The sequence below is a fragment of the Pangasianodon hypophthalmus genome, chromosome 20, assembly GCF_027358585.1.
Source record: "Pangasianodon hypophthalmus isolate fPanHyp1 chromosome 20, fPanHyp1.pri, whole genome shotgun sequence".
Classification (NCBI taxonomy): Eukaryota; Metazoa; Chordata; class Actinopteri; order Siluriformes; family Pangasiidae; genus Pangasianodon; species Pangasianodon hypophthalmus.
The window spans coordinates 7,590,280-7,613,656 of NC_069729.1; the positions used below are offsets into that span (position 1 = coordinate 7,590,280).

The window sequence follows — 23,377 nt, forward strand, 5'->3', positions numbered from 1 at the left end:
TTGGCTAGATGCTGTAAAAGGGTTTTTCTTCAATAAGAAAAAAATTCTGCAATTATCAACTTTAGTTGTTTTCTGTGGTCTTTCAGGCCTTTTGGTGTTGCTGAGCTTGCCAGTGCACTTCTTCTTTTTAAGAATGTACCAAATTGTTGATTTGGCCCTCCTAAAGTTTCTGCTATCTCTCTGATAGGTCTGTTTTGGTTTTTCAGCCTAATGATGGCCTCCTTCACTTGCATCAACACCTCTTTGGGCTGCAATAGTGAGAGTTCCCATGAACAGCTACCAAATGCAAATTCAACACTTGGAATCAGCTCCAGACCTTTTATCTACTTAATTTATCATGAAATAACGAGGAAACAGGCCACAGCTGGCCATGAAACTGCTTATCAGTCAATTGTCCCATTACTTTTGAGCCTGTGAAAATGGAGGGACTCTGTAAAAAAAAGTCTGTAATTCCTTAATGGTTAATGCAATATTTTTTTCTTAAAGCCCTTGAATTAAAGCTGAAAGTCTACACTTCAGTCACATCTTGATTGCTTCATTTCAAATCCATTGTGGTGGAGTACAGAGGCAAAATGACCAAAATTGTGTCACTGTCCAAATACTTACGGACCTGACTGTATGTCTGGGATTTTTAAAAAACGTATGGTATAAAATCAAATGATTAACTAATTCATAGTTTCTGTCATGGTACACAGAGAGAACAGAACAGACAATTAAAAGAATTAAACACACAACACTGCTGTATAATCATCTTAAATATATTTAATAATGGATGTCATTCACGTCCATAAAATTTTACAAGATTGAATTCAAAAGGCTTTCGGATGTGTTTGCTAAAACAGTAACAATCTCTTAAATCACAATCTGCCTTGTTAAACTGAAGGGAATATATCTTTCCTTCATTTATGGCAAACCTTATCATTCCTGGAAAATAATAATAACAAAAAAGCACATGTAAGCAAAATTAGAAGAACCCCATCACTATAACAGCTCAGACAGCTCCGTCTGTTACAGTTTACCAAGTCAAAGATTTGCATAGGCTAACAGAACAACTCTTTGAATGCTGGCTGTGGATGAATTTGGACTTTAAAAGTCTGAGGAAATAGAGGTCAGTAAGCTCTGAGCCATTGACACAGTGTAAGAACATTTTAAACTCTGAGGCAGGTTGTCTTTAATGACAGTACAGGGGGTATAGCTTTAGGAAAAGGAAGGCACCATGGCAGGAAAAAAAAAATATCATGCTGCTTCACTTAAAACTTCTTAAACTATTTAACTGTACAACAGGAAAAATTCACATTCACAAAGTTTTAATTAAAACTGATAAAATTACAGAATAATCACTCATTATATATTTTTTTGAATAACTATGTTAAAAAATCAAATCAATATAAAAACATGATACATGTTCTTTTACTTCCTTAAAAGCCTGATAAATTCTAACATTAAAAAAAGAACAAAAATATATTATATGGCTCGCTGGCCATGTACAATAAGGCTAGTGGTTTAAATATTTTCATATTTAAATGGCTCTGCACTGAGATAGCAAAGGTCATTTTTGGAAGATCAAATAAAAATAAAAAGTTATATACACTTAAGTGGCTTAGTGGCATATAAAATCTTAATAAATCATCTATTATAAAGTCATTAAATCATAAAATTTCAGTGCTTTGGAGAGAGAAGGAAAAAAAATCATATAAACTAGTTTTAACCATTTTTCTTTTTTTTTAAACTTAATTTTTTTTGTTGTTTTTAAATTTCATAGCTGGAATTGCACATTAGATCCTTGCCCTTGTAAAGTTACCTAGGGCAGAGAGGAAGTGCACATAGCCGTGAGGAGCTTAAACCTCATGTTCTGTTCAGGGTAAAATGACCCAAATCACGTTTACAGTAATCTTTTCAACATGAAACTTTATGCTTGCTTTAAATTGCGCTAATAAACATAAAAATAATCTGAAAAGTCATATTTATATTACAGAAATTATGTTCGGGTCAACAAGATAACAAGGTAAAATAAAAGGGATAAAAACTACTTATTCTTAAACAAAAAAGGTGATTGAGTCCATTACTCCGTCACTCACCATATTTATTTACAGCGCACACACATGCACACACACACATACGCATGCTGTAAGGAGTGTATGAATGAGGACCACATGTGTGATTAATTTTCCTATTGCTAATAAATAAGATGAAGTTATCGCGGCTGGTTTAGAAGAGATTTTACAGCTGTGTTGCTGTTAAATAAAAAACAGATGGCCTGGGTCAATAGGAGTCAGAAGTGAACAGAACTGGAGGGTTAAGCATAACCCCATTTGAATTCACACTTCATGGGGGAAATTTTTACCTTGGTGAGGAAGTACACTGGTTGGATTAACAGGCTAGTTTCATGCTCCGTACAACATGCAATTTTTTTTTGCTAGCACCTTAACCATCCTGCTACACGAATCACCTAATGCTTCTGGCACTAATGTTGAAACCAAGACTATTTAGTACACTACTTTATTTGCTTAAGTATTACTTATTACTTCAAGGATCCACTTTGAAAAAGTAATAATATAGTAATAATACTTTAGGTACAGTTCCTAGCACACCATTAATGGAGTTGGTAACACTTTAATTAAAAAACCCTAATTGAGGCAGAATCTAATCCAGGATGATTAGCTGAGGATTAAGGGACTTGTTCAGCTACAGTCAGTTTTGTGACTTTTGGACATTAGCGCAAGAACCTCAACCTCAGAGCTACCACTAACCCAAGTATTTACACTTATGTAGACATTTATATTACGTCATAGTATAAAAAAACCTCAAATAAACGTCTATACAAGATCCGTGAACATTTTCTGAATGCCTTCAAAAAGGGATCTTCAAATAAAGGGTTACCTTAGATCCTTTAGTTTTTGGGGTGATCTCCCTGTTGTTTTTTTTTTCTAAATGCCTGAGAAAAAGCTGCCTTTGAATGATAATGTTTAATTCTAAAACATACTGTATGCATTTCTAGATTTCCCCTTCCTTCTCCCATTGGTTTAATGTTAAAGGCCAGTAGTATGGCACTGATTAAAGCTGTGAGTGGTTGGGATGAGAACTAAAAATTGCGTGCCACTTTTTCAATCACCAAAAAATGCTTTCTTCTCGATTAAATGGCCTTTTTGAATTTGTATGGTTGTACTGCTATGTGAAATCTTGCTTTTTGCATATCTAACTATCTGATTGAGTGTATGTAAGTTTTTAGGAGTGTATGGATGCTATGTGAATCAAATCATATTTAAGGGAGTATTTTGGTTTGTTGACTGCCTATGGTATATAGGTACCATAAAAATGTACTTGAAATTATGAAAAGGTGCATGTGCCGTTACGCCTTTTATGTTTTAACAAAATTGGTGTGTATGTGTTAATATTTGTGCTGGGGCCCTTTCACAGTATGTCCGAGTCGTCTATGCTGAAGCTGCTACGGCGGCTGCTGTCCACAGACGCCTCAGGCGACATGGCTGAGAGCAGTGGATCTGTGCCCAGTGGCGACAGCGCCTCGTCCATCCAGGCCATCTCATTCTTCTTGCCTGCGTGAACCATGGTGCCACCAGCCGTGCCTCCTATAGAGCCCAGGTCCCCCAGGCACCCCATGCCATCTGGATAACCTGGCATGCCCCCATCGCACAAGTCCAGTGAATGGCCGAAGTCAAAGGGCTGTGTGCTGCCTACGGCCGAGTATTGCAGTGGTGGCTGGGGGTGGAGCTGAGAAGCCTGGGGGTGGAGCTGCTGGGGGTGGAGCTGCTGGGGGTGGAGCTGCTGGGGGTGGGAGTGGAGTTGAGGGGGCTGATGGGGAGGAAGTCGCTGGTGGTGAATCTCCTCGGGGCTGTTTTCCTGCTTCACAAAAGGGTTCAGGGTTTCAATGTTGTTCAGGCCCGACGGTGAGGTGCTAGGCAGACCGTGCATCCGGGCTTGCATCTCCAGCTCCTGGAGGAAAGAAACACACAAATTATGCAATTTCCCAGTCATGTCCAACTGAAATTTATTGCCATTCATTTCAGCTGCATACACGGGCACACAAATAATGTCACTTTTTAACATGTTTTTAATCATTTACCTGGATACGGAGCCACAATTGCTTATTGACCACCTCCATCCTCTTGAAGTTGCTCTCCACATCCCTGGTTCTCTGGATGTCCTTCTGCATTCGTTTAATGTAATCCACTGAGGCCCGGAGAATAGTGCCCTTGTTCCAACGGACATCCCTGAGGAAGACGCAAGATGATGTTCACACCACAGCTCAGACTGACTGGGCCTATCTAACACATTCAGATTCTTGGTTCTGAACCACTCCAGTGTAGATTTGACTGTATGTTTAGGGTTATTGTCCTATGGGAAGGTGAACCTCTACCCTACTTTCAAAACTTTAGCAAACTAGAACAGCTTCTCTTCTAAAATTGTCCCATGTCTTGGCCTCAGCACTGACCAGTTTCCCAGTCCCTACTGATAAAAACTATCCCCACAACATGATGCTACCACTACCATGCTTCACTGTGGGGATGGTGCTTTCAGGTGTTAAGTCTTTTATATATATTAAATTGTTCTTGTTTCTATTCAGATAAAACTATATATGATTAGTAATACTTTCTCTAACCTTCTTCATAATAAGACCTTTTTATAGCATAAGTGTTGTACTTTGCATTGTATATTTCCATAGCTTAAATGGTTATTGAGACCGTTCGAAGGTTGTTTGAAATACACAGTGTTTCCTCAGTTCTTCTCTCAGTACAGGGAAACGTGTCAAAATCAATATAATGAATACATGCTATGCATGCAGGATGCAAAAGATAGAGGATGAGAAAAAAAAAAAACACTGGAATATTTTTTTAAATACATACTTGTAGTAGGAACCATCATAATAATTGGTACCATTCTAAATATTCTAAATATTCTCAGTTTTACTAAGAATTTCTCTAACTATACAGTATGCGTGATTGGCTAAAAAATGGACTTACAGGTCATTAGTTTTAGGAATCATGGTGCCCAGCTCCTTGATGCGGTCGTTGATATTGAATCTCCTCCTCCTTTCAACTAAAAGAGAAAAGAAAGCAGAATACAGCAAAATCAGAATACAGCTATTTATAATCTGGAAGGCATATCGCTTATGTACAACCATGGATTCTGTTATATAATTAATGTTATTGGGAAATGAAAATGGCAGTGTTACAGTTGAGGCCAAAAGTTTACATACACCTAGGACGCAGATTCAATTTTTCACAACTCCACACATTTCATGTTACCATACATTTCTTGTGTTAAGTCAGTTAGGGTATCTACTTTATTTCCATAAAAGGTGAATACAGAATTATAGCTAAGAGACAGATTTATTTCATAAATTTAGTAAATAAAATATTAGTGGGTCAAAATTTTACACACACTTATTTGGTTATTATTTGGTTGCATTGCTTGAACTTGAATCAAACGCTTGGGGGTAGCCTTCAACAAGCTTCTCCCAATCCTTTGCTGGAATTTTTGTCCATTCCTCCTGACAGAACTGGTGTAACTCAGTCAAGTTGTCTTGGTCAGTTCAGTCCACAAATTTTCTATGGGATTTGTGATGTCCACACCAATACATTCAATTTGCTGTCTTTAAGCCATTTTGTTACAACTTTGGAGGTATGCTTAGGATCATTGTCCTTCTGGAAGTCCCAGTTGTGACTAAATTTGACCTTTCTGGCTGATGTCTGGAGGTGTTGTTTCAGCATTTCTAGATAATACTCTTTCCTCATAATGTCATTTATTTTCTGAAGTGCACCATTCCCTTTTCTAGCAAAACACCTCCACAACATGATGCTGCCACCACCATGCTTCACAGTTAGGAGGTTTTCCTTTGGGTGAAAAGCCTCATCCTTTTTCCTCCATACATATTCCTAATCATTATGGCAAAACAGTTTAATTTTTTTGCTTCTTCTGACCAGAAAACAATCCTCCAAAAGGCTAGGTCTATGTCCTGGTGATCACATGCCAACTTTATTCTGGCTTTTTTATGCTGATCTTGGAGCAGGCACTTCTTCCTTGCATGATAGCCTTCCAGGCTATAGCAATATAGGACTCTTTTTATACATACATTTGTACCTGATGTCTCCAACACTTCTCCAGTTACTTTATTGTTGTCTTCGTCTTCAGTTGAAACTTTCAGACCAAAGTTCATTCATCCCTGTGAGTTAATTTGGGCCTCCTTTCTGAACGATGTAGTGTCTGTGTGGTCTCAAGATTTTTTAATTTGCATACAATTATTTGTACAGATGTTTGCCTTCAGTTGTTTGGAAATTGCTCCTAAGGAGGAACCAGACTTGTGGAGGTCCACAATTTTTTTCTGAGGTCTTGGCTGAGTTGCTTGGATTTTCCCATGGTATCAAGGGTAATAAGGGCACTTTCTTTAAAAGTAGACACTTATACAGCCACAGGTACACTCCCAATTAACTCCTAATTAAGAACGGTTGGCCAATCAGAAGCTTGAAGTCATGAGGTCAATTTCTGGAATGGAATCTTAATCGAGTGTTTTAAAATTGCCTCTGATGTAAACAAAGTAGATGCCCTAATTGACTTGGCAAAAAAAATGCAGGGTAACATGAAATGTGTGGAGTTGTGAAAAACTGAGTTTGAAAATCTTTAGCCTAGGTGTATGTGAATTTTGGCCTCCACTGTAGTCCACATTTATGATTTCGCACTATGACCACTGCATTTTCAGTGGAGCATTTATAAAGCAATAAATATGATGCTATTATAATGTTCAGTGCTGATCAGGTTTGGAGCTTAGCGATGGTCTTGCAGCATTCCTGATGCTTATTGTACCCATTCACTACTTGCAAATTGTCGCAGGCAATTACATTTTAATGCCACAGCAGCAGAATTGGCCTGGGTTAACGATACACCAAAGTGTTGTATGGAGTCAGCTAAATTTGCCCAAAGGTGGTAGAGGGGTTGGGGAAAAGGGAGGGGTGTATTGGGTGGGGTGAAAATGGGGTCAATGTACTTTAAACCAGGACAGCTTGTAAATGTAGAGGAAGAGGGAGGCAAAGAGCATAAAACTCACTCAGGTTGTGGTTGTCTTTCTTCTGTCTCTCCTTGACCAATGCACGAGCTTCAGCATCTTGATGGAAAAACAAGTGCCTGTCAGTCAATGTTGTCGACTCAGCGCTTTACAAGCACAAGATGAGCCTCGTAGTTTATGACAGTGTATTTTTTTATAATGATGAAGGCTTGCCACTATAAAATTGTTTGAATTATACTGTAAGGTTTGGATCATTTTATAAGGTTACATAACATATTCCATTACTCATTTAGGTTTTAATGCAGTGATCTTGTCATATAAAATCTCCAGCTTTTCTAAGTGACAATAACAGGCTAATAAACAAGCAGCTATCACGTTTAACTGAGAAAACTTTTGCTATTCCCGTTTTAAAATGACAATCACTGCCCTTTACAGACCATCCAATCTTAAACAGTAAGATACCACACATTATAGAAATGTCACTGAATTCATACCATAAGGACAGCTAGAATGAATCAACGGTTTGATGTCTTGGTTGTGGTCGGTTCTACCTGTGAGCTCTCTCTTGTGATGTAGGTTGGCAGGGCAGGAGTTGCTAGTCATGGCAATGGTAGGACCTGATATGCCAGGCCCAGTGTACACATCCAAATGGCTACTGGGCAGAGGGAGCTAGGACAGACAAACAAACAAGACATGAGCATTTGGCACATGCCCTTACAGAACTCCAGTATATTTTAGCATATACTAGTACAAATAGACCACAGTCTATGAATGCTATGAAGCTAAAACTCTGTTAGAGTGCAGTTAGTATGACAAGAAAAGTTTTTTTTTTTTTGTTCAGTGCTCATTGAAGAGGTAGGTTTTCAGTCAGACAGTGACTCAGCTATTCGGACAACCAGAGGAAGTTCATTCCACCAGCTAGGTGACAGGACAGAGAAGAGTCTTGATGCATGTTTTCCTTGTGCTTTGAGTGATGGGGGTCAATTCAAACCGTGCTAAAGGCTTGAAAGGAATGTGGTCGAGAGTGAAGTTAGACAAGTGCCTTCATGTAAGCATGGGCTAGTCCATTTTTAGCTTTGTAGGCAAGTATCATTGACAGTACATTGCTACGTTTGTTTAGTTTTCATGAGTAGAACACCAATTATTATAGTCATGAAAGCCTTTCATTCAGTTATTAGCTTATACACATGCATGTTGGACTGCATTTTGTCAGCCCCATTTCATGAAGGTTACGGGAGATTTTAATGGTATTTTTATGGTGCAATATCCAGTATGACCTTGTCAAATTGTCATGATCGCAGGAAGCCCAATAAATGTGTATCTTTAGTGGCAAGTTGTAAAATCGACAGGTTCTATGCTGATAAACTAATAAAACACTGCGTTTTTTTTTTTTTTTTTGCTTTCGAGGTGAGAGCAATGACTGACTTTCGCAGCTATTGCTTATCCGCTTTATTGTTTTATGTACGCTGTATCTTTTATTCCATCTGAACGGCTCAATATAATTCTTGGTGAGTGAATGCTTGGCTTCTAATGAGCCTTGACTGATAAGTCAGCCTTCAACAGCCACAGATAACGTATCGCACATGCTACTGGAGACCACAAAGGCAAACAAACACAAAATCAACACTAAACAAGGACCAGTAAAACGAACAAAACGGCCCATTGCTTATATGGCTCAAATTTACGCTCAATAAAAACACAGCAACTCGCAGATATCTGGTGGAAGAAGTGTTCTTTTCCCCAGACTTCAACGGGATTTGCATTGTATGCTTAGTTTTAGTGAGTAAAACTGAGCATGCCTCAGTGACATGCTTATGGAAGGGAGCACCATCTTTGACTTTCGACTGGTTTTGACATTCTTAAAAGGACAGCCTCTTAATCAGTGATTGGGGACCAGCTATATGTTCATCAAAGGAGACAAACAAGCTGCCTCTGATTCTGCTGACAGACCAGAATTACGGCTGTAGTCTAATTCTACACCTCAAGAAACACCAACCCCATTTACAGCCATCATTCAAATGAAATCTAAATTCGTTCTAAATTCCCTGGAGCAACTTGGAGCAAAGATCAATCCTCACGACAGGAAATAGAGTCTAAGCACTCTGATGAATGAGAAAAGCCAATCAATTGCCAATCAATGCACAGGGAGGTCATGACAGACCAAAGCAAAAGAGAGCAAAAGCTCAATAAAGCTTGATAACAGTAGAACACAGTATCAACACCCATTTTGTTGATTGCCGTTACTTGTGTTTTGGGGCCCACAGACATAAATTCTGTGTACATAAAAATAATAATTAATTAATTAAAATTAACATTTCCATAAAATTAACTTATTAAAAAGTCATGTCAATATCAATTTTTTGCAGTTAAATTAGAAAAATTCCATAGAGGTGATAAAAGAGGTAAGAGACTCAAACTCTAGTCAATTACACAAAACCCAGTCAATTACACTCAAATACTTAGTAAAAGCAACTTTTACACATCTATGGCATTTTTCCTAACAGCAAAACTTTGAAATACCGGTGTAATATTCATCATGAATCAATAATGCTCTCATTCTATTTCTGCCTCTCACACTCTGCAGCTCAGTGCTATACAGTTAACAAACCTTTCCTCCCTTCCATCAGTAGGCTGAAAAGATTTAAATGAGAGACAAAGGAGAGAAATAGTGACCAGACCTGCCTTACCAGCTGGAGTTTCTCGCCGTCAATCACCTCTACAATGGCGTACGTCTTGTTCATGTCCTTCATGCTAGCTGCTGAGTCTCTCATAGCTGCCTGAGCCGGCTGTTTGAGCAACTAAACTGACCTTCTTCTACTTTTTCTTCACCACAAAACAGTGAACTTTCCCCTATCTGGACTTTCAGCCTTGTTCTCCCCCCCCCCCCCCCCCCCCCCCCCCCCCCCCCACCCCACCCAATACTCCCTCCTTTCTCTAAATTCTACTCACCTCCTTCTCCTCCACTGCCCCAATCCCAACCTAATGCCTTGTAAACAAGTTGAACTCTAACTGGAGGTGGCTTAATTGTTAATGCTGAGCAGTTATTTTAAATACGATGCCTTTCCAAGCAAGAGTCCTCATGCATCTGCTGTTCCATGGTGCATTGCATAAAATGCAAAAATGGCACTGTAAATCTGAATTTATTTTTTGTATTATGAATAGAAAATACCCCGAGGGAGAAAGCCGCTGGTCTGAATTGAAAATAAGCTGTTTTGAAGTGCTCATGCGGCAACAAAACAGCATTGCATCACAGTTCACAGATTGTATGGGAAGGGTCTATGCTATAATCAGAAATTATTTTTGAGGACCAACAAAGCTGCTTTTCTTCTTCCCTTAAGCCCAGTGACATCTAGTCAACAAATGGCTCATCAGTATTGCACCTCTGAGTCACCATCTGGGCACAGAAGATTTGAAAATAGACACTATTGAGAAGTGGTGATTTATGCTTACAGTGTACAGCTTAATCAGTCCATTTTCCACTAACCTTACATGATTCACTTGTTTGCATTACTCATCTTCGAAAAAGGGCTAAACAGACTAAAAAGAGTTTGGAACTCTAAGAGTGTATTTAAAAAAAAAGTTACTTCACTTACTGTGTTTGGCATCTGTACCACAGGATCAACATAATTTTGTATGTCATCGTAGCTGGACTGCATGCTGATGATGTCTTCAATCACTTCCTCCATCTGCTCAAAAACATGCATAAGAAGCTGCTTACTGAGTTTTCATGCAAACAAAGCAATAATAGTCAACACAAACCTTCATGGATTTTATTTCTTTTTCTTTTTAATTTTTAATTAGCTACATTTCTAAAAATTTGTTTTGGCAATTTCATACTCAATCCTCATATAATATAAGGCATAAAGCACTCTCAAACCACAAAGTTTCTAGAAAGAGTACTTCTCCTTCTCTTATTGTATAGACTTATCTCTCAGTTGTTTGTCTCACAGACGCTGTTAGTATATGACCACATACTCAACTCGTCATTTTACAGACTTAAATGTGAAAAGATGAGGAAAAAGACTAAAGTCTGCCGAGTTCAAAAGGTCTCTCCGGTGTCTTCTGCGTTCCCTGTCACTCTTTAATCTCTAATTACAGCACTGCAACCATAATTGGCCATTTACACTCCAGTAACAACAGAGTTTGGCTAGTTAACACTCTGACCTTTGGGTGATATAAAAAAAAAAAACCCACGAGGCAAGAAATGGAGAAGGATGAATAAAGACTGCATGCACATAGATGAGTGTGGATATGGTGTGCAGTGAACTTTGGAATAATGAGGACCAATAATGCATAACAACATTCCTGACGGGAAGGGAAAAGCCTGGTGCACTGATGAAGCTGAGAGATGGAGAACCACAACTCATTGCTATACAGAGACAAATTCAACTTCAGGCTTTGCTGGATGGACAAACAAGTCATTACGTACTGTATATCAGGCCTGAAACTGGTGTAACACAATTCATAAATATTTTGTTCTGTTTGAGTCAAAATGACACAAAATTAGTTAAAAAAATTTTTTGGGAATGTTAACAAATTAACAAAACAAGTTTGTTTTAGGGCTGCAAAAAAAAAAAATTAATTGTTATATTATTTATGTGACCTGATCGACAATTAATCACTTAAATGTGGCTCACAAATGAAAATGGCTGTAACAAATAATGGTTAACATTTTTGCTTATTGTTTTTTTTTTTTCAATAATATAGTACAAAACAAAACTGTGAACAACTTAACATTTAACATCTTGTTACTGTGCTGAATTTCTCCTCTAGGGTTAATCTAATGATTATTCCCTGTTACAATACAATTTAAAATACAAATAAAGATTTTGATAGGGAATTCATTTTATATAAAAGGACAACATACTTGTAATTTGTGGATTTCTCTCTACCTCTTTATCTCTATTTATCTATATATACTAAATCACATAGATGTTCATCATCATCATATAAGCAAGCCAAAATGAAACAGACTAATCTTAACTGGCCTAAACGAATGAAATTGCTGCACATATTTTACTATTACATTGAAAAATATATCAAGCCCCTTGAATGAAATGTAATATGAAGCTCTAATGTTAACCATTTAGTATATTTCACTTACCAAGCAGGAGCTTTTGGGCTGCTTTTGTTTTTAATTCTCATATAGCTTTAACTATGTGCTGCTATGAGAAGTATCTCTGCTTTGTGCAGACTGCACTGTAGCAAGCTTTTGCTGTTTTGAGTGAAACTTCCATTCTGTTGCTGCCATCATTTAAAGTTCTGTCTGGGAAAGAGACAGCAAGGCTCATGTTTTCTTTTCGTTATGTTCATGGGAACACAGCGCGATAGCGTGGTGCAATATTAACAGCACTTCTGTTGCCCCAATCGGCTTCACTACAGTAGTACATTCTACTCATGAATAGAGGCCTGTGCTCTCTTACATTTCTGTTACTCTTTAAGTAAACGACTAGTCAAAAAAAAAAAAAACATGATAATAATATTGAAGAGAAACATTGATAATAACTAAACGTGTTTAATAATGGACATTATCAATTATTTCAGATGATCATTGCTGCTCTAGTTTAAATGTTAACTAAATACACTGGCACTGACTAATAGGTCATTATTTCAACCGTACCTAAAAAAAAAGTCAAAATAAGTTAGAACAAATTAAATTACAGCATGTTGATGATCAACTGAACTCAGGTCTCCAAGTGTAAATACTGGAACCCAACATTCAGTCACACTTCTAAATTTTGCTAATTATTGGTTAATGCAGGTGTTAATTATTTGATTTATTAGCTTCACTCTGTGGATTTTCTCCCCGTGTCCATATTTATTGCTCCCCCACTGGCTGATTTGTATGAATGGACTTTGCATTTACGTTTTATGATGACGTTATCCCTGCTGAATGCTGACTGTTTTTTTTCCTAGTTCAGCTATTTGTACTTAATCCCACTTCCTATGGACGACCATGCCCCAAAACCTAAAGAACATCATCTGGATCTGGCTTAACCACTCATGAGTTACAGCTGTATGAGTCAACTAAGCTCCACCCCACCACAATGGAATGGCATGAGGTGGCCATTCCGTTTACAAATTTTTGAGGCCCATCATTGAGGTTCAAATATTTTGAGGTTTTTGACAACAATTTCGTAGATATTTCAAAAATCCTAAGACTAGTTCACAAAACTAGGCTTAGCATATTAAGCAAATAAACCTAAAATCTAAGTGGGTGGAGATAAAAGGTCCAAATTGCACATTTGTTTGCGCTAAGCCAAGAAATCAAAGGAAAAAAAAATATTTTGTCTCTAGCAATTCTTGAGCTATGGTCCCAAACCATCAGGCCAATCAGGCTCATCTCTCTTGCCTTGGACAATGGGAGGGAATAATACCTACTGACCAAGCCTTACATTTGTCTGACCTATGACATGGTCTGCACAACATATTTTAAAGAAGAAGAAGAAGAAGAAGAAGTAGTAGTAGAAGAAGAAGTAGTTTCCAAGCACTTTATGCTTGGCCCCCTAATAAATGGTATACAAACTGACATCCATTGTTAAGTAGTGAAAAACACAATGTTAAAACCAAGCATAAATACATAGTGTTCTAGGACTGGAGGTATGCACCTCTTTCTCTTGGCTGCAGCTGATGTTCAGCATGGCCATAGGACTGTTGGGAGCGCTGTTCCCTGCTGAGGTGACGAGCTGCGATGCGCAAGGTGAGGGCAGGGGTTGCACGGCACCGGCTGACTGGCATTGCGCAATGCTGGGTGGAGAGGGGTGGACTACCCCGGCTGCAGCGTGGACGACCTGCTTGGGGGCGAAGGTACTGGACAGGTACTCCTTCACCTGCTGCCTCTGAGACTGGCGGATGTGGTAGTCAGTGGGGTTCTCCAGATGGGTTTGTACCTGCCAGGGAAAAATATGAAATGTCATCAATGGAGAAGGATCAAATAGGAAATGGGAATATAAACAGGAAAATAGGAAAATAGTACAAAGAGTATTTCAATATTGTCTCAACTGTGAGCATTTTCTGAGGGGTGAGATGCCTGGCCAGATTGATCTCATTCTTTCACTTCAAATCTAACTCTCTTAAGCCGCAAAATGTTACATCTGCTTCCAGCACGTATGTCTGGAAAACTGTAGTGATAAAAAGAGAATGCTCATTTCATCATGCACTACCAGACCAACACCATTCAATCCTTTTAATGGCTGTGTTTTAGACTTACATTCATTTAATTTAATTCAACTCAACAATAGACATGGTCACAAAGCAGCTTTACAGAAATCCGGATATAGACTTAGATCCCTAATGAGCAAGCCAGAGGTGGCGGTGGCGAAGGAAAATCTCCCTGAGATTGATTCTTTACAGCAATCAGACTCTTCTGGTTGACACCAAATAGTGGAATTATAAATCATTACTCTTCTACAACTTTTATGCCAACAGATCCTCAAACTATTCTTGCCTTTGCACTAGTTTTGGTCAAGTCTGTTTATCCAGTAAGCATTTGCTTGATAAACAGCACCACAAATTTGCCCATCGTGTAGTAGAAAAGAACCACTTCTCTATGTCTAGATGTAGCTATGTTTACATGCACCTACACCCTTATCTTATAGACACTATATCTCATCTTTGTAATTATGAAAATTAATATATTCTTTGGGCTAGTATGGAACAACATCCAAACAGTCAGTAGAGAGTAGGTTGGTGATGTTTTGCCTCTTTTGCTTAGAATCCTACTGTCGCCCATAAACAGAACCCTAATAAAAAAAAAAATAAATAAATATCAGACGCCTTTTAAAAAAAAAGTGGCTCTAGGATTAGTGGGTATAAGCAGCTCTACTTTCAGATTTACCCCTTAAGCATTAATCACTCCTGCACTGGCATACTTTTAATAAACTAATGCTTAATAATGGTAAAGAAATTGCTTTGCAGTCAGCAAATAAGTGAGCTGCATTGCAACCTTTCAGCACTGACAAAGTGAAAATGATGCCACCAAGGGCATTTCCACTTAGCTAATAAACCCAGCCCTGGGAAAGAGTACTGAGGATAGAGTCAGTTGCTGTGAGGTCCCAGAAGTGAAATTTCAGAAAGGCAGAATAGCTGGTGGCCACTGGCCATGGTGCTTCCTTCCAGACTTCTCTGCCCAGACATGGCAGGATGAATGGCTCACTAAACTACCCGAGCCCTCTGTGAAACTGAAGCTGCTGTTGCTCCTCACTGGTGTATGCTGATGACTCACTCCTAATGCTTCCCATAAGTGGCATGAATCACAACACTCCCAGCTCCAGTAAGCCATCCACAATGACCAAGCAGTGAGAGGTAGAAGGATACATCTACAATAGTTTATCCTGAAAGTCTTCTTCATCTCCAGCGTCCCAAAAAACCTTCGCTCACAATGTCAACTAAGGTTCACTGGATTTGCGTAACTTATGCAGTCACTAGCTACAAATTGTACTCGTAATAAAGCCACAGATACAATCGCTTTTTATCTCTTTAGGAAAAGCAAATAACATAACCGATACATCAGATCATCAGATGTAAAATTCCACCCTAACTATGAGATGTAAAAGAAAATTCCACTCTAACCTCAAACAATATGACTAAGCATCTGCCAGTAACAAATGCTAACAGCATAGAGGTACCTTAACCATAAACATCTGAGGAATGTCCAATATTATATATTAATCCATCTATAATCTAATGCTTATGACCTTGACTGAGGTGACATGCTGTCGTAACCACAAATGTCTAAGAAATTCTACTGTAGAACTGAGATATCTATCTGTATGAAATCATCTGAGTGCTTACGTCATCAATCTGGGCTTGTGCATCTGGGCTCGTGCAGAAAATTACAAATTTCTTCCTCTTCATTAGCATGCTTTGTTTATGTCTCACCATTGTCACTACTGTCTTTGTAGCTGTACAGTGAGTTTCGTGTCATCTTGTGCCATCGTCCTGTTGGTGGCTTTTAACGAGCGCCATAGCACTGCTGACATTCTGAGATTTTAATTAGAAAAAAGTTGACACTGCCAGAACTTTGTTGCTGGCTGTCGTTGGTTGTAATTGCACCAAATCAGCAAACAGTGAGCACATGCGTTCTAAGACCATCAGTCTCAACCCATTCATCTTTTCATAAAAATATGCGTACCGCATATTTTGCAAGCACTTTCAGGTTCTCTTGTAGTGACACTGAAAAGAAAATAGCAAAAAAAACAACACTGTATGCTTGACTGAAGATATTTTGGTTTAGCAAATACCAACTGTAAACAGCTACCCCAAGTGTACAGAAGCACAGGAGCAGGCACTGGGCTGTCTGTTTTCTGCTCATTGATAAGATCAGGAACAGTCATTTATAGAATTAGCCATGTCAATCTCACCTCTTATCTGATTCTATGACTTATCTCTCTACTGCGAACACAACAGGGCACAAAAACTCCTTGTTTTTTCTACGACCTACTTGATTGCTGTTCCACCACATTCTTCTTTTAAAGATTCCTTGATCTTTTCCTTTTCCTGTCCTTGTTAACACTTTAGTTAAGATTTCATGAGTAAAATTTGACCCCAAAACTACTGAGAGCTACTGTTCTAGAGTACTTCTTAACCTGTGTGGCAGGAGCCACGGCAGCACGTGAAAAGATTACTCGAGTGCCCAATTCCCACTAATATGGGCTCTTATGCCCTGTTGGAACGTCAGTGGCGGGCCATCGTACTGCAGCTCTTAGCAGAAAGTAGGATTAGGCACTTGTGGAGGAAGCCATACATGCCCATAAAATCATTGTTCAGAAGGAACAGTAGACTTGGAGATTGGAACGAGAGTGCATATCCTATTGAGAATCAGCTTTAAAGCTTATGTATCTCTGCCAGAACTTCACACACACACACAACCCCTTTTATATTATTAAAGCAAATATACACTCACCATCCACTTTATTAGGAACACTCGTACAACTGCACATTCATGCAGTTATCTAATCAACCAATCATGTGACTGCAGTCAAGTGGCATGGTTGTTGGTACCAGAAGGGCTGGTTTGAGTTTCAGAAACTGCTGATCTCCTCAAACCAGCCCTTCTGGTATCAACATCCATGCCATGATCGAAGTCAGAGAGATCACATTTTTCCCTATTGTGTTTGATGTGAACATTAACTGAAGCTCTTGACTTGTATCTGCATGATTTTATGTATTCAGCTGCTGCCACATGATTGGCTGATGAGACAACTGCATGGATGTGCACTCGTACAGGTGTTCCTAATAAAGTGAATGGTGAGTGTACAGTATAGCCACAGGGGCAGTGAAGTAGTAGTTGACACGTTGCTTACCTTCAGCACTTCGACAGGCACCTGCATTGGTGCCGGGAAGTGCACGGGAGCATTGATGGCAGGCGAGGGAGCAGGAGGTCCGGGTGGCCGCTGTTGCATGTGGTGCAGGTGACGTTGGCGCTCCCGCTGCTCCTCCTGCTGCATTTGTTCACGCATGAGCAGCTGGCGCATGCCTACGCGGGACACCATGGCAGGGGGGCGTGGGGGGCGAGCAGCTGCTGCGCAGTCCAGCCCGAAAGATGGTGTGATAGCTGCAGAGGAAGATGGAGAACAGAGACAAGTGAGGATGTAAAGCAGAAGAAGAAAGAAAAAAAACAACTAAGAATTCATTATGCAGTTGCTGTTGTTCGTCTTCCGGCTGCTCCCGTTAGGGGTCGCCACAGCAGATCATTGGTCCGCGTATTTGATTTGGCACAGTTTTTATGCTGGATGCCCTTTCTGACGCAACCCTCACTGATTTTATCCGGGCTTGGGACCGGTACTGAGAGCTCACTGTTGCACGCAACCCCAGTGGCTGGGAGTGGCTCCCTGGCCAGTAATTGAACCCTGACCGGAGCAGAGTGCTGTGGTCTAACCACTAGTCCTCCAGGGACCAAAAGAATACATTCTGCAGTATGTAGAATTAAAATAAAATTACTAATTACTAATTTTACAAGATCTCAGTAGAATCATCATCAAACATGGTCGGTGTGATGTATTAAGCTGTCTTATTAAACATATCATCTAGCCTCCTGAAATTCATATACTGTACCATAATGATCATCAACCCTTTTCCTGGAGATCTTATACAGTCCCCAGATACAGTTCCCATCTCATCCAATACACCTGCTTAACCTGATTAGCCGGATCAGCTGTGTTGGAACTGTCGGGAGATCTCCAGGAACAGACCTGGGGATCACTGCTGTAGCACTGCTTCATGTGCCAGGAGCTGATTGCACTGAAATAAATAAAGCCCAAAGCTAAGCAGCATAACCACCTCTCTGATTGAGGAAGTCATGTGAGGGTCATGTGTCCTACTTGTTTTCATCATGTGAGTGGCATGTCCTTGTGGGACACACCCCCAAACATCCTCATGCTAAATCTAAACCCCCTCCTTTTTCATCTGGAGGACTGGGGAGTCCCTACAAGTTTGAGTTCCCCTTTTTTGGTTCACGGTTGCAAGCCGATGCAAATCGCCCATGACTTTGCTCTTTTCTGGCTGCTAAACCATAGACAAACATACAAAAAAGATGTGTGGTTCAGGGGTTGACAAATCATAAGTCCATTAGCTAGCCCACCAGACAAGTGAAAGGTCTAAAGTGCTGCCCAGTACCATGTTTTGGCTGCATGGAAACCTAATTGAGTAAGCTCAAAATGGTAGATAATAGGAAGGTGACTTGTCTAGCGCAGGGTTTGGATTTCAATTCAATCTCGAACAAAAAGTTTGCGGGAATCAAAATAAGTGAAAGCGAATTTGGTGGATGAATAAAGTTGTAAGAAAAACAACCCTGCCCTGTCCAGCCCTGCCTCCTGTTTCATCCCTAGCTGTTTGGAATGAGCTGGCTCATGTGAATTCTTATGAATTTGGCAGTGTAATGGCATGGCTGGTGCAAGCCCAGCTCCAGGCTCCAGTTGTTAGCATTTACCGCTGACCATGTTTAAAAAAAAATTTATTAAAAAAAAAAGGAGAAGGACAGAGGCTGGATATGGAGAAAAGCTTATTGTGGACGAGGTACAATAAGCAAGACAGCTCCTATTGAGATAGCACTGAAGCAGTATTTAGCCCACTGTGTATATTTCAGTGGCCGATTTAGAGACACACACACACACACACACACACACACACACACACAGCTGGCTTTGTGGTGATGGGTAGTCAGTGGACACTCTCAGGCTTTGTCACCAGGGCCATAGTTTGACTCCTGTCCAGCAGAACCAAGCTCTGGGACCGAGTGGCTCGGGGACAGCAGGCACACAGCTGGCCTGACTCACAGCTGGTGGAACACCTGGGCTTAGTCAAGGAGACAAGAAGGTGGTGTGCAGTTATGCTATCCAATGTACTAATAAGCATCACAAAGTGAGGGATTGACTGCTTTAGTATCATCTGGAATACACAGAGACGGATTATTAACCATGAGCTTTGCTGAATGGACCTCCAACCTGAATTCTAACAGTACAGTCAACTCTGTTGCTTCTGCATATAGCATGTCAGTAAACAGTGTAAAAACATTGCCTTCCAGCTGTTCTTGGTTCATACTGGCATGGTTAACTTTCGTAGTTTTCAGCATGGCATTACTCTTTCACTCAAAGCTCTCCCACTCCACCCATGTGGAATGCCAAGCTTTTGAATGCACTGACTATGACGTTCAAACGTGCGAACTTGCACAAGTTGCCTATTGTCAGAGCCGGGTTACGATATCACAGTATGTCTACATCAAAGGAGAGGGAGGGAAGAAATCTCATGGCAATGGAAAAGAGGGGCCGAGCAACGGTAGCAAGTACACACACACTACACAGTGTTCCTAGAGTGTTAATATGTTATGCTTTTTTTAGCTGCTGACACTTCCATGTTAAGTAGTGCCTTATAACAAGGCTGGCTTAATGCTTCTAAATCTGGAGTTACAGTTAACTGGATTGTGGGTAATCTGTAGCATTGTGTTTTATCATGCTGATCTCAGAGTATACTCTTCTTTAGCCATGTCCATGATCTTAAACAAGGTCACTGTGAGCATAAATGGAGAATTTCCAACAAAATGGAAAGAGGAAGAGCTACAATTGCAGTTCTACATTGAATTCCTCCAATCCAATCCAATTAGCATTAGCACTGGCTAACACTGAGATGAAATTCAGGATAAAATCTTTAGTCATAATTACAATATAACAAGACTCAAGACATTGGATGTGTCCTTGATTTGTTCTATTTTCAGGTTCAACACTTAGCTGTTGTCCACAGGCTCAGGAACAACCTTTAGGGTACACTTGCCTTCCCCACCCATGTCTCCCTGTTTCACCCTCTCCTACTGTGTCTAGCATAGCAGTGAGGCAAGAAGGACCAAAATAGCCTCCCTCACTTTCTGTTCCTCTTTTCAGATACACCCTTTTCCCCTGGGGTAGCTTCAGCCAGAGCCTAAGTGAAATATGGAGCCATGTCTAATGTGTACAATGAACTTTCACTGACAGATTTACGGCTTGGATTTACAAGGCCGAGCAGGTGATCAAGGAGTTGGGTGGAAGGGGGGGGGTTGTGTTGGGTGAACCTCAGGAACAGTTTCATACACTTTGGTTCATAAGTTCTAGTACCTTGTTATGTATGAGAAATTTCACAAACGAGTAAGCCAATTCAGCAGGTTCAAGGACTCTTAAATGACAGTTATAAGGGGTGATGCTCACCTCACCTGTAGGACATCTAGGCTAGGCTTGTGTCGCAGGCTATAAAGTTAGATAATGAAAAATGGTCCCAAAACAAATAAACTACAGGAGAACATCGAGTCTGGTAGAACAAACAAGGGAATTGGAAGGGTTGACAAATATGACTTCTGACTATGGCCTTCGAATATGGTGGTGTTAGCACATGCCTGGTCCAGAAATCATCAAACCGAGTCCTGATTGGGTGGTTCATTCATTTGACTGCTCTTCTGTCTGTGCAACCCCACACTTTTTTCCTTCCTCTTTTATGTCACGCTAAACTGAAGCCTACATTGAAGCTGAAAACAAAGTGCAAAAGTGCGCAAACAAGCCAAACTTTGACCTAGAAAGCTGTTGAAAGTGCTGGAATTTGACACGGAATTAATATAAACTGAGATCATGGAGGAAGCAGCCTTTAATTTAAAAAAAAAAAAAAAGTAAAAAAAAAAAAAAAGTCTTGTCACAACTTAATGAAACAAACTAAACCTTGAGGATTATGCGCAAGACTCGGTGGATACTGTCCTAAGAAGTGCTATTGTAATCATGAAGATTGTCCTGTGCTTATCACAATATACTCATACTCAACTCATACCTATACTGAACAGGCTTTCAACACACTCAGTACTGTCTGACTTTACAGTATACAGTTATATAAAAGTAATGATTTATAATCCCTCTATCCAGTGTAACCCAGAAGGGTTCCACTTTGAGTCTGGTTCATGTCAGGGTTTCTTCTTCATGTCATATATCAGTGAGATTTTCCTTGCCACTGTCGCCTCTGGCTAGCTCACATCCTGATTTCTGTAACAATACATTTGTGACAATAAAAGCACTATAGTTGAATTGAACTGAGGTTATGTCAGCTAGCTGGCTGTTGGCTGAGGAAATGCTCCTTGGGTAAGGTACTCTGTGGCTGACTTGTTACTTTATTGTAGCCAGTAAAATTTATATTCAGATTAAAATTATGGTATTTATATCAGGGTTAAAGCATGGCCTGTGTTCAGAGTTTCTTTCCTGTAACTAGGAAGAAAAAAAAAAAAAGAAAAAAAAAAACGTCACTGGCTGCAGCAATCAATAGAATAGTTACAGCAATACGACACTAAATACCATTTAATTTCTATTTCTGAAAATAAACTTGATGTGCTAAACCACAGGAGTTGTTGAACACTCTGTTATCAGTGTCTCAACAACACTGGCCCACGCTTATCATTTTTTAATATGTTGCACATTATGTCTCATGATTAAAATTCCCCAAATGATGTAGCCATCATGTGCCGCGAAGTCATACCACCAGAAACGCCCATCCGATTCCCAGTGATCACACTACCGGCTTCAACCTCCTAAAAAAAAAATAAATAAACATCATATTGCATCTGATTCTTATTGACTTCTGCTTTTACACTATGTGAAGCAAGTAAGTTATGTCCTCATACCAAATAGAGAAGTGCACTTTTGCAAGCCAGTCAGTTTCATTTTTCTATAAAACTCTGATATAAAATAAGATTTTAAATAAGAGCAGAAATTTCACCTTTTAGGAACTTTAGGAAGCTCATGGAAAGCAAGTAATCCTTACAAAACCAACTGTCAAATAGGCATTTCTCAACATTTTCCATTACAAAAATTCAAAAAAAAAAGGAAAAAAAAAAGAAAAAAGGACAGTTATTTAAAGAAATGGTTTTTAGAGACAATACAACCTGTGAAATCTGCACGAGAGGCAAAATGTTATCAGCGTTGGTCAATTTTTGCCTGATAACTTTAACAGTTAACTACACTAAAATTAACAGCAAATTATTAACCTCAGTTCAAACCACCAAAGTAGCACTTCAACTTGTGTGCCTTTGAAAATACTATTTGGGGCAAACAAAAAAATTTCCCAAAGTCAACCTGAAGTTTCAGTTCCAGTGCATTCTCAAAGCACTACTGAAGGAACTTCCAGAAAACAGATATTATCAATATTATAGACTTATGGTGGAGATTTATCGTTATTATCTATTGTGTACGCATAGTTCACATATCAAAATATTGTTATTCATTGTTTGAAAAAGTTATTGTTTTTTTTTATGACTAGGATTGTTACAGTGTCACCGTTTCATAAAGTCAATCTGACTGTTGATTTTTTCTAAATATCAATTAAAATGCATTTAATGCATTTCCTTCTTCCTTTAATGCTTTTCTGTTCAACCCCTCTCTTTTTCCTAAACATAAATACTGATATTATAAAAGATTTTAAGAGGAAATCTTCTCAAAATTATTTTTTTGGCAAAATTTCCAGCCTATCCTGTGGGAAAAACGTTTTGTGCTTTTTCTTCATTATCAAGACACTTCAGAAAGTGCTCGTTTCTATTGTCCCTCACTGAAATCAAGCATTGGCTGAGTTTTAAAATGCAAAACAATAAACTATAGACAATGTTTAAAAGGAATCATCAGTTCCTTCTATAAGTAAGGTCTACCTACATATTATGGTCATGTGACTTACTAAAACTCAAGTGCAACTTGTGCAGCCATGCACACTACAACGTGTGCTTATAATTAAGTTCAAATACTGTATTAATATGAGGTGTATGTAATATACATGGAATCTTTATTGTGACATCCACTGTGAAGACACTCCCTTCTCAGTAATTTATACAGACATCACTTATCCCATGCACATTGGTCATAATTATTACAC

At 39.3% G+C, this 23,377-nt stretch overlaps 1 protein-coding gene across 3 annotated transcripts in view; it reads right to left on the reverse strand.

Moving 5' to 3' along the window:
• Positions 1-738: 738 nt before the first annotated feature.
• tfeb (transcription factor EB) overlaps positions 739-23,377 on the reverse strand; it is a 40,449-nt gene continuing 17,810 nt past the window's right edge. For 2 of the 3 annotated variants that reach the window (XM_026935403.3, XM_026935401.3), the window contains exons 2-9: positions 17,323-17,573; positions 13,627-13,908; positions 10,612-10,704; positions 7,513-7,687; positions 7,061-7,117; positions 4,980-5,055; positions 4,082-4,229; positions 739-3,951 (exon numbers count right to left, since the gene is read on the reverse strand). In XM_026935403.3, the coding sequence (XP_026791204.1) occupies positions 3,412-3,951; positions 4,082-4,229; positions 4,980-5,055; positions 7,061-7,117; positions 7,513-7,687; positions 10,612-10,704; positions 13,627-13,908; positions 17,323-17,511 (1,560 nt within the window). In that variant the 5' untranslated portion in view covers positions 17,512-17,573 and the 3' untranslated portion in view covers positions 739-3,411. The remainder of the gene's footprint in view (positions 3,952-4,081; positions 4,230-4,979; positions 5,056-7,060; positions 7,118-7,512; positions 7,688-10,611; positions 10,705-13,626; positions 13,909-17,322; positions 17,574-23,377) is intronic. The other variant, XM_026935402.3, reaches the window with a different exon arrangement.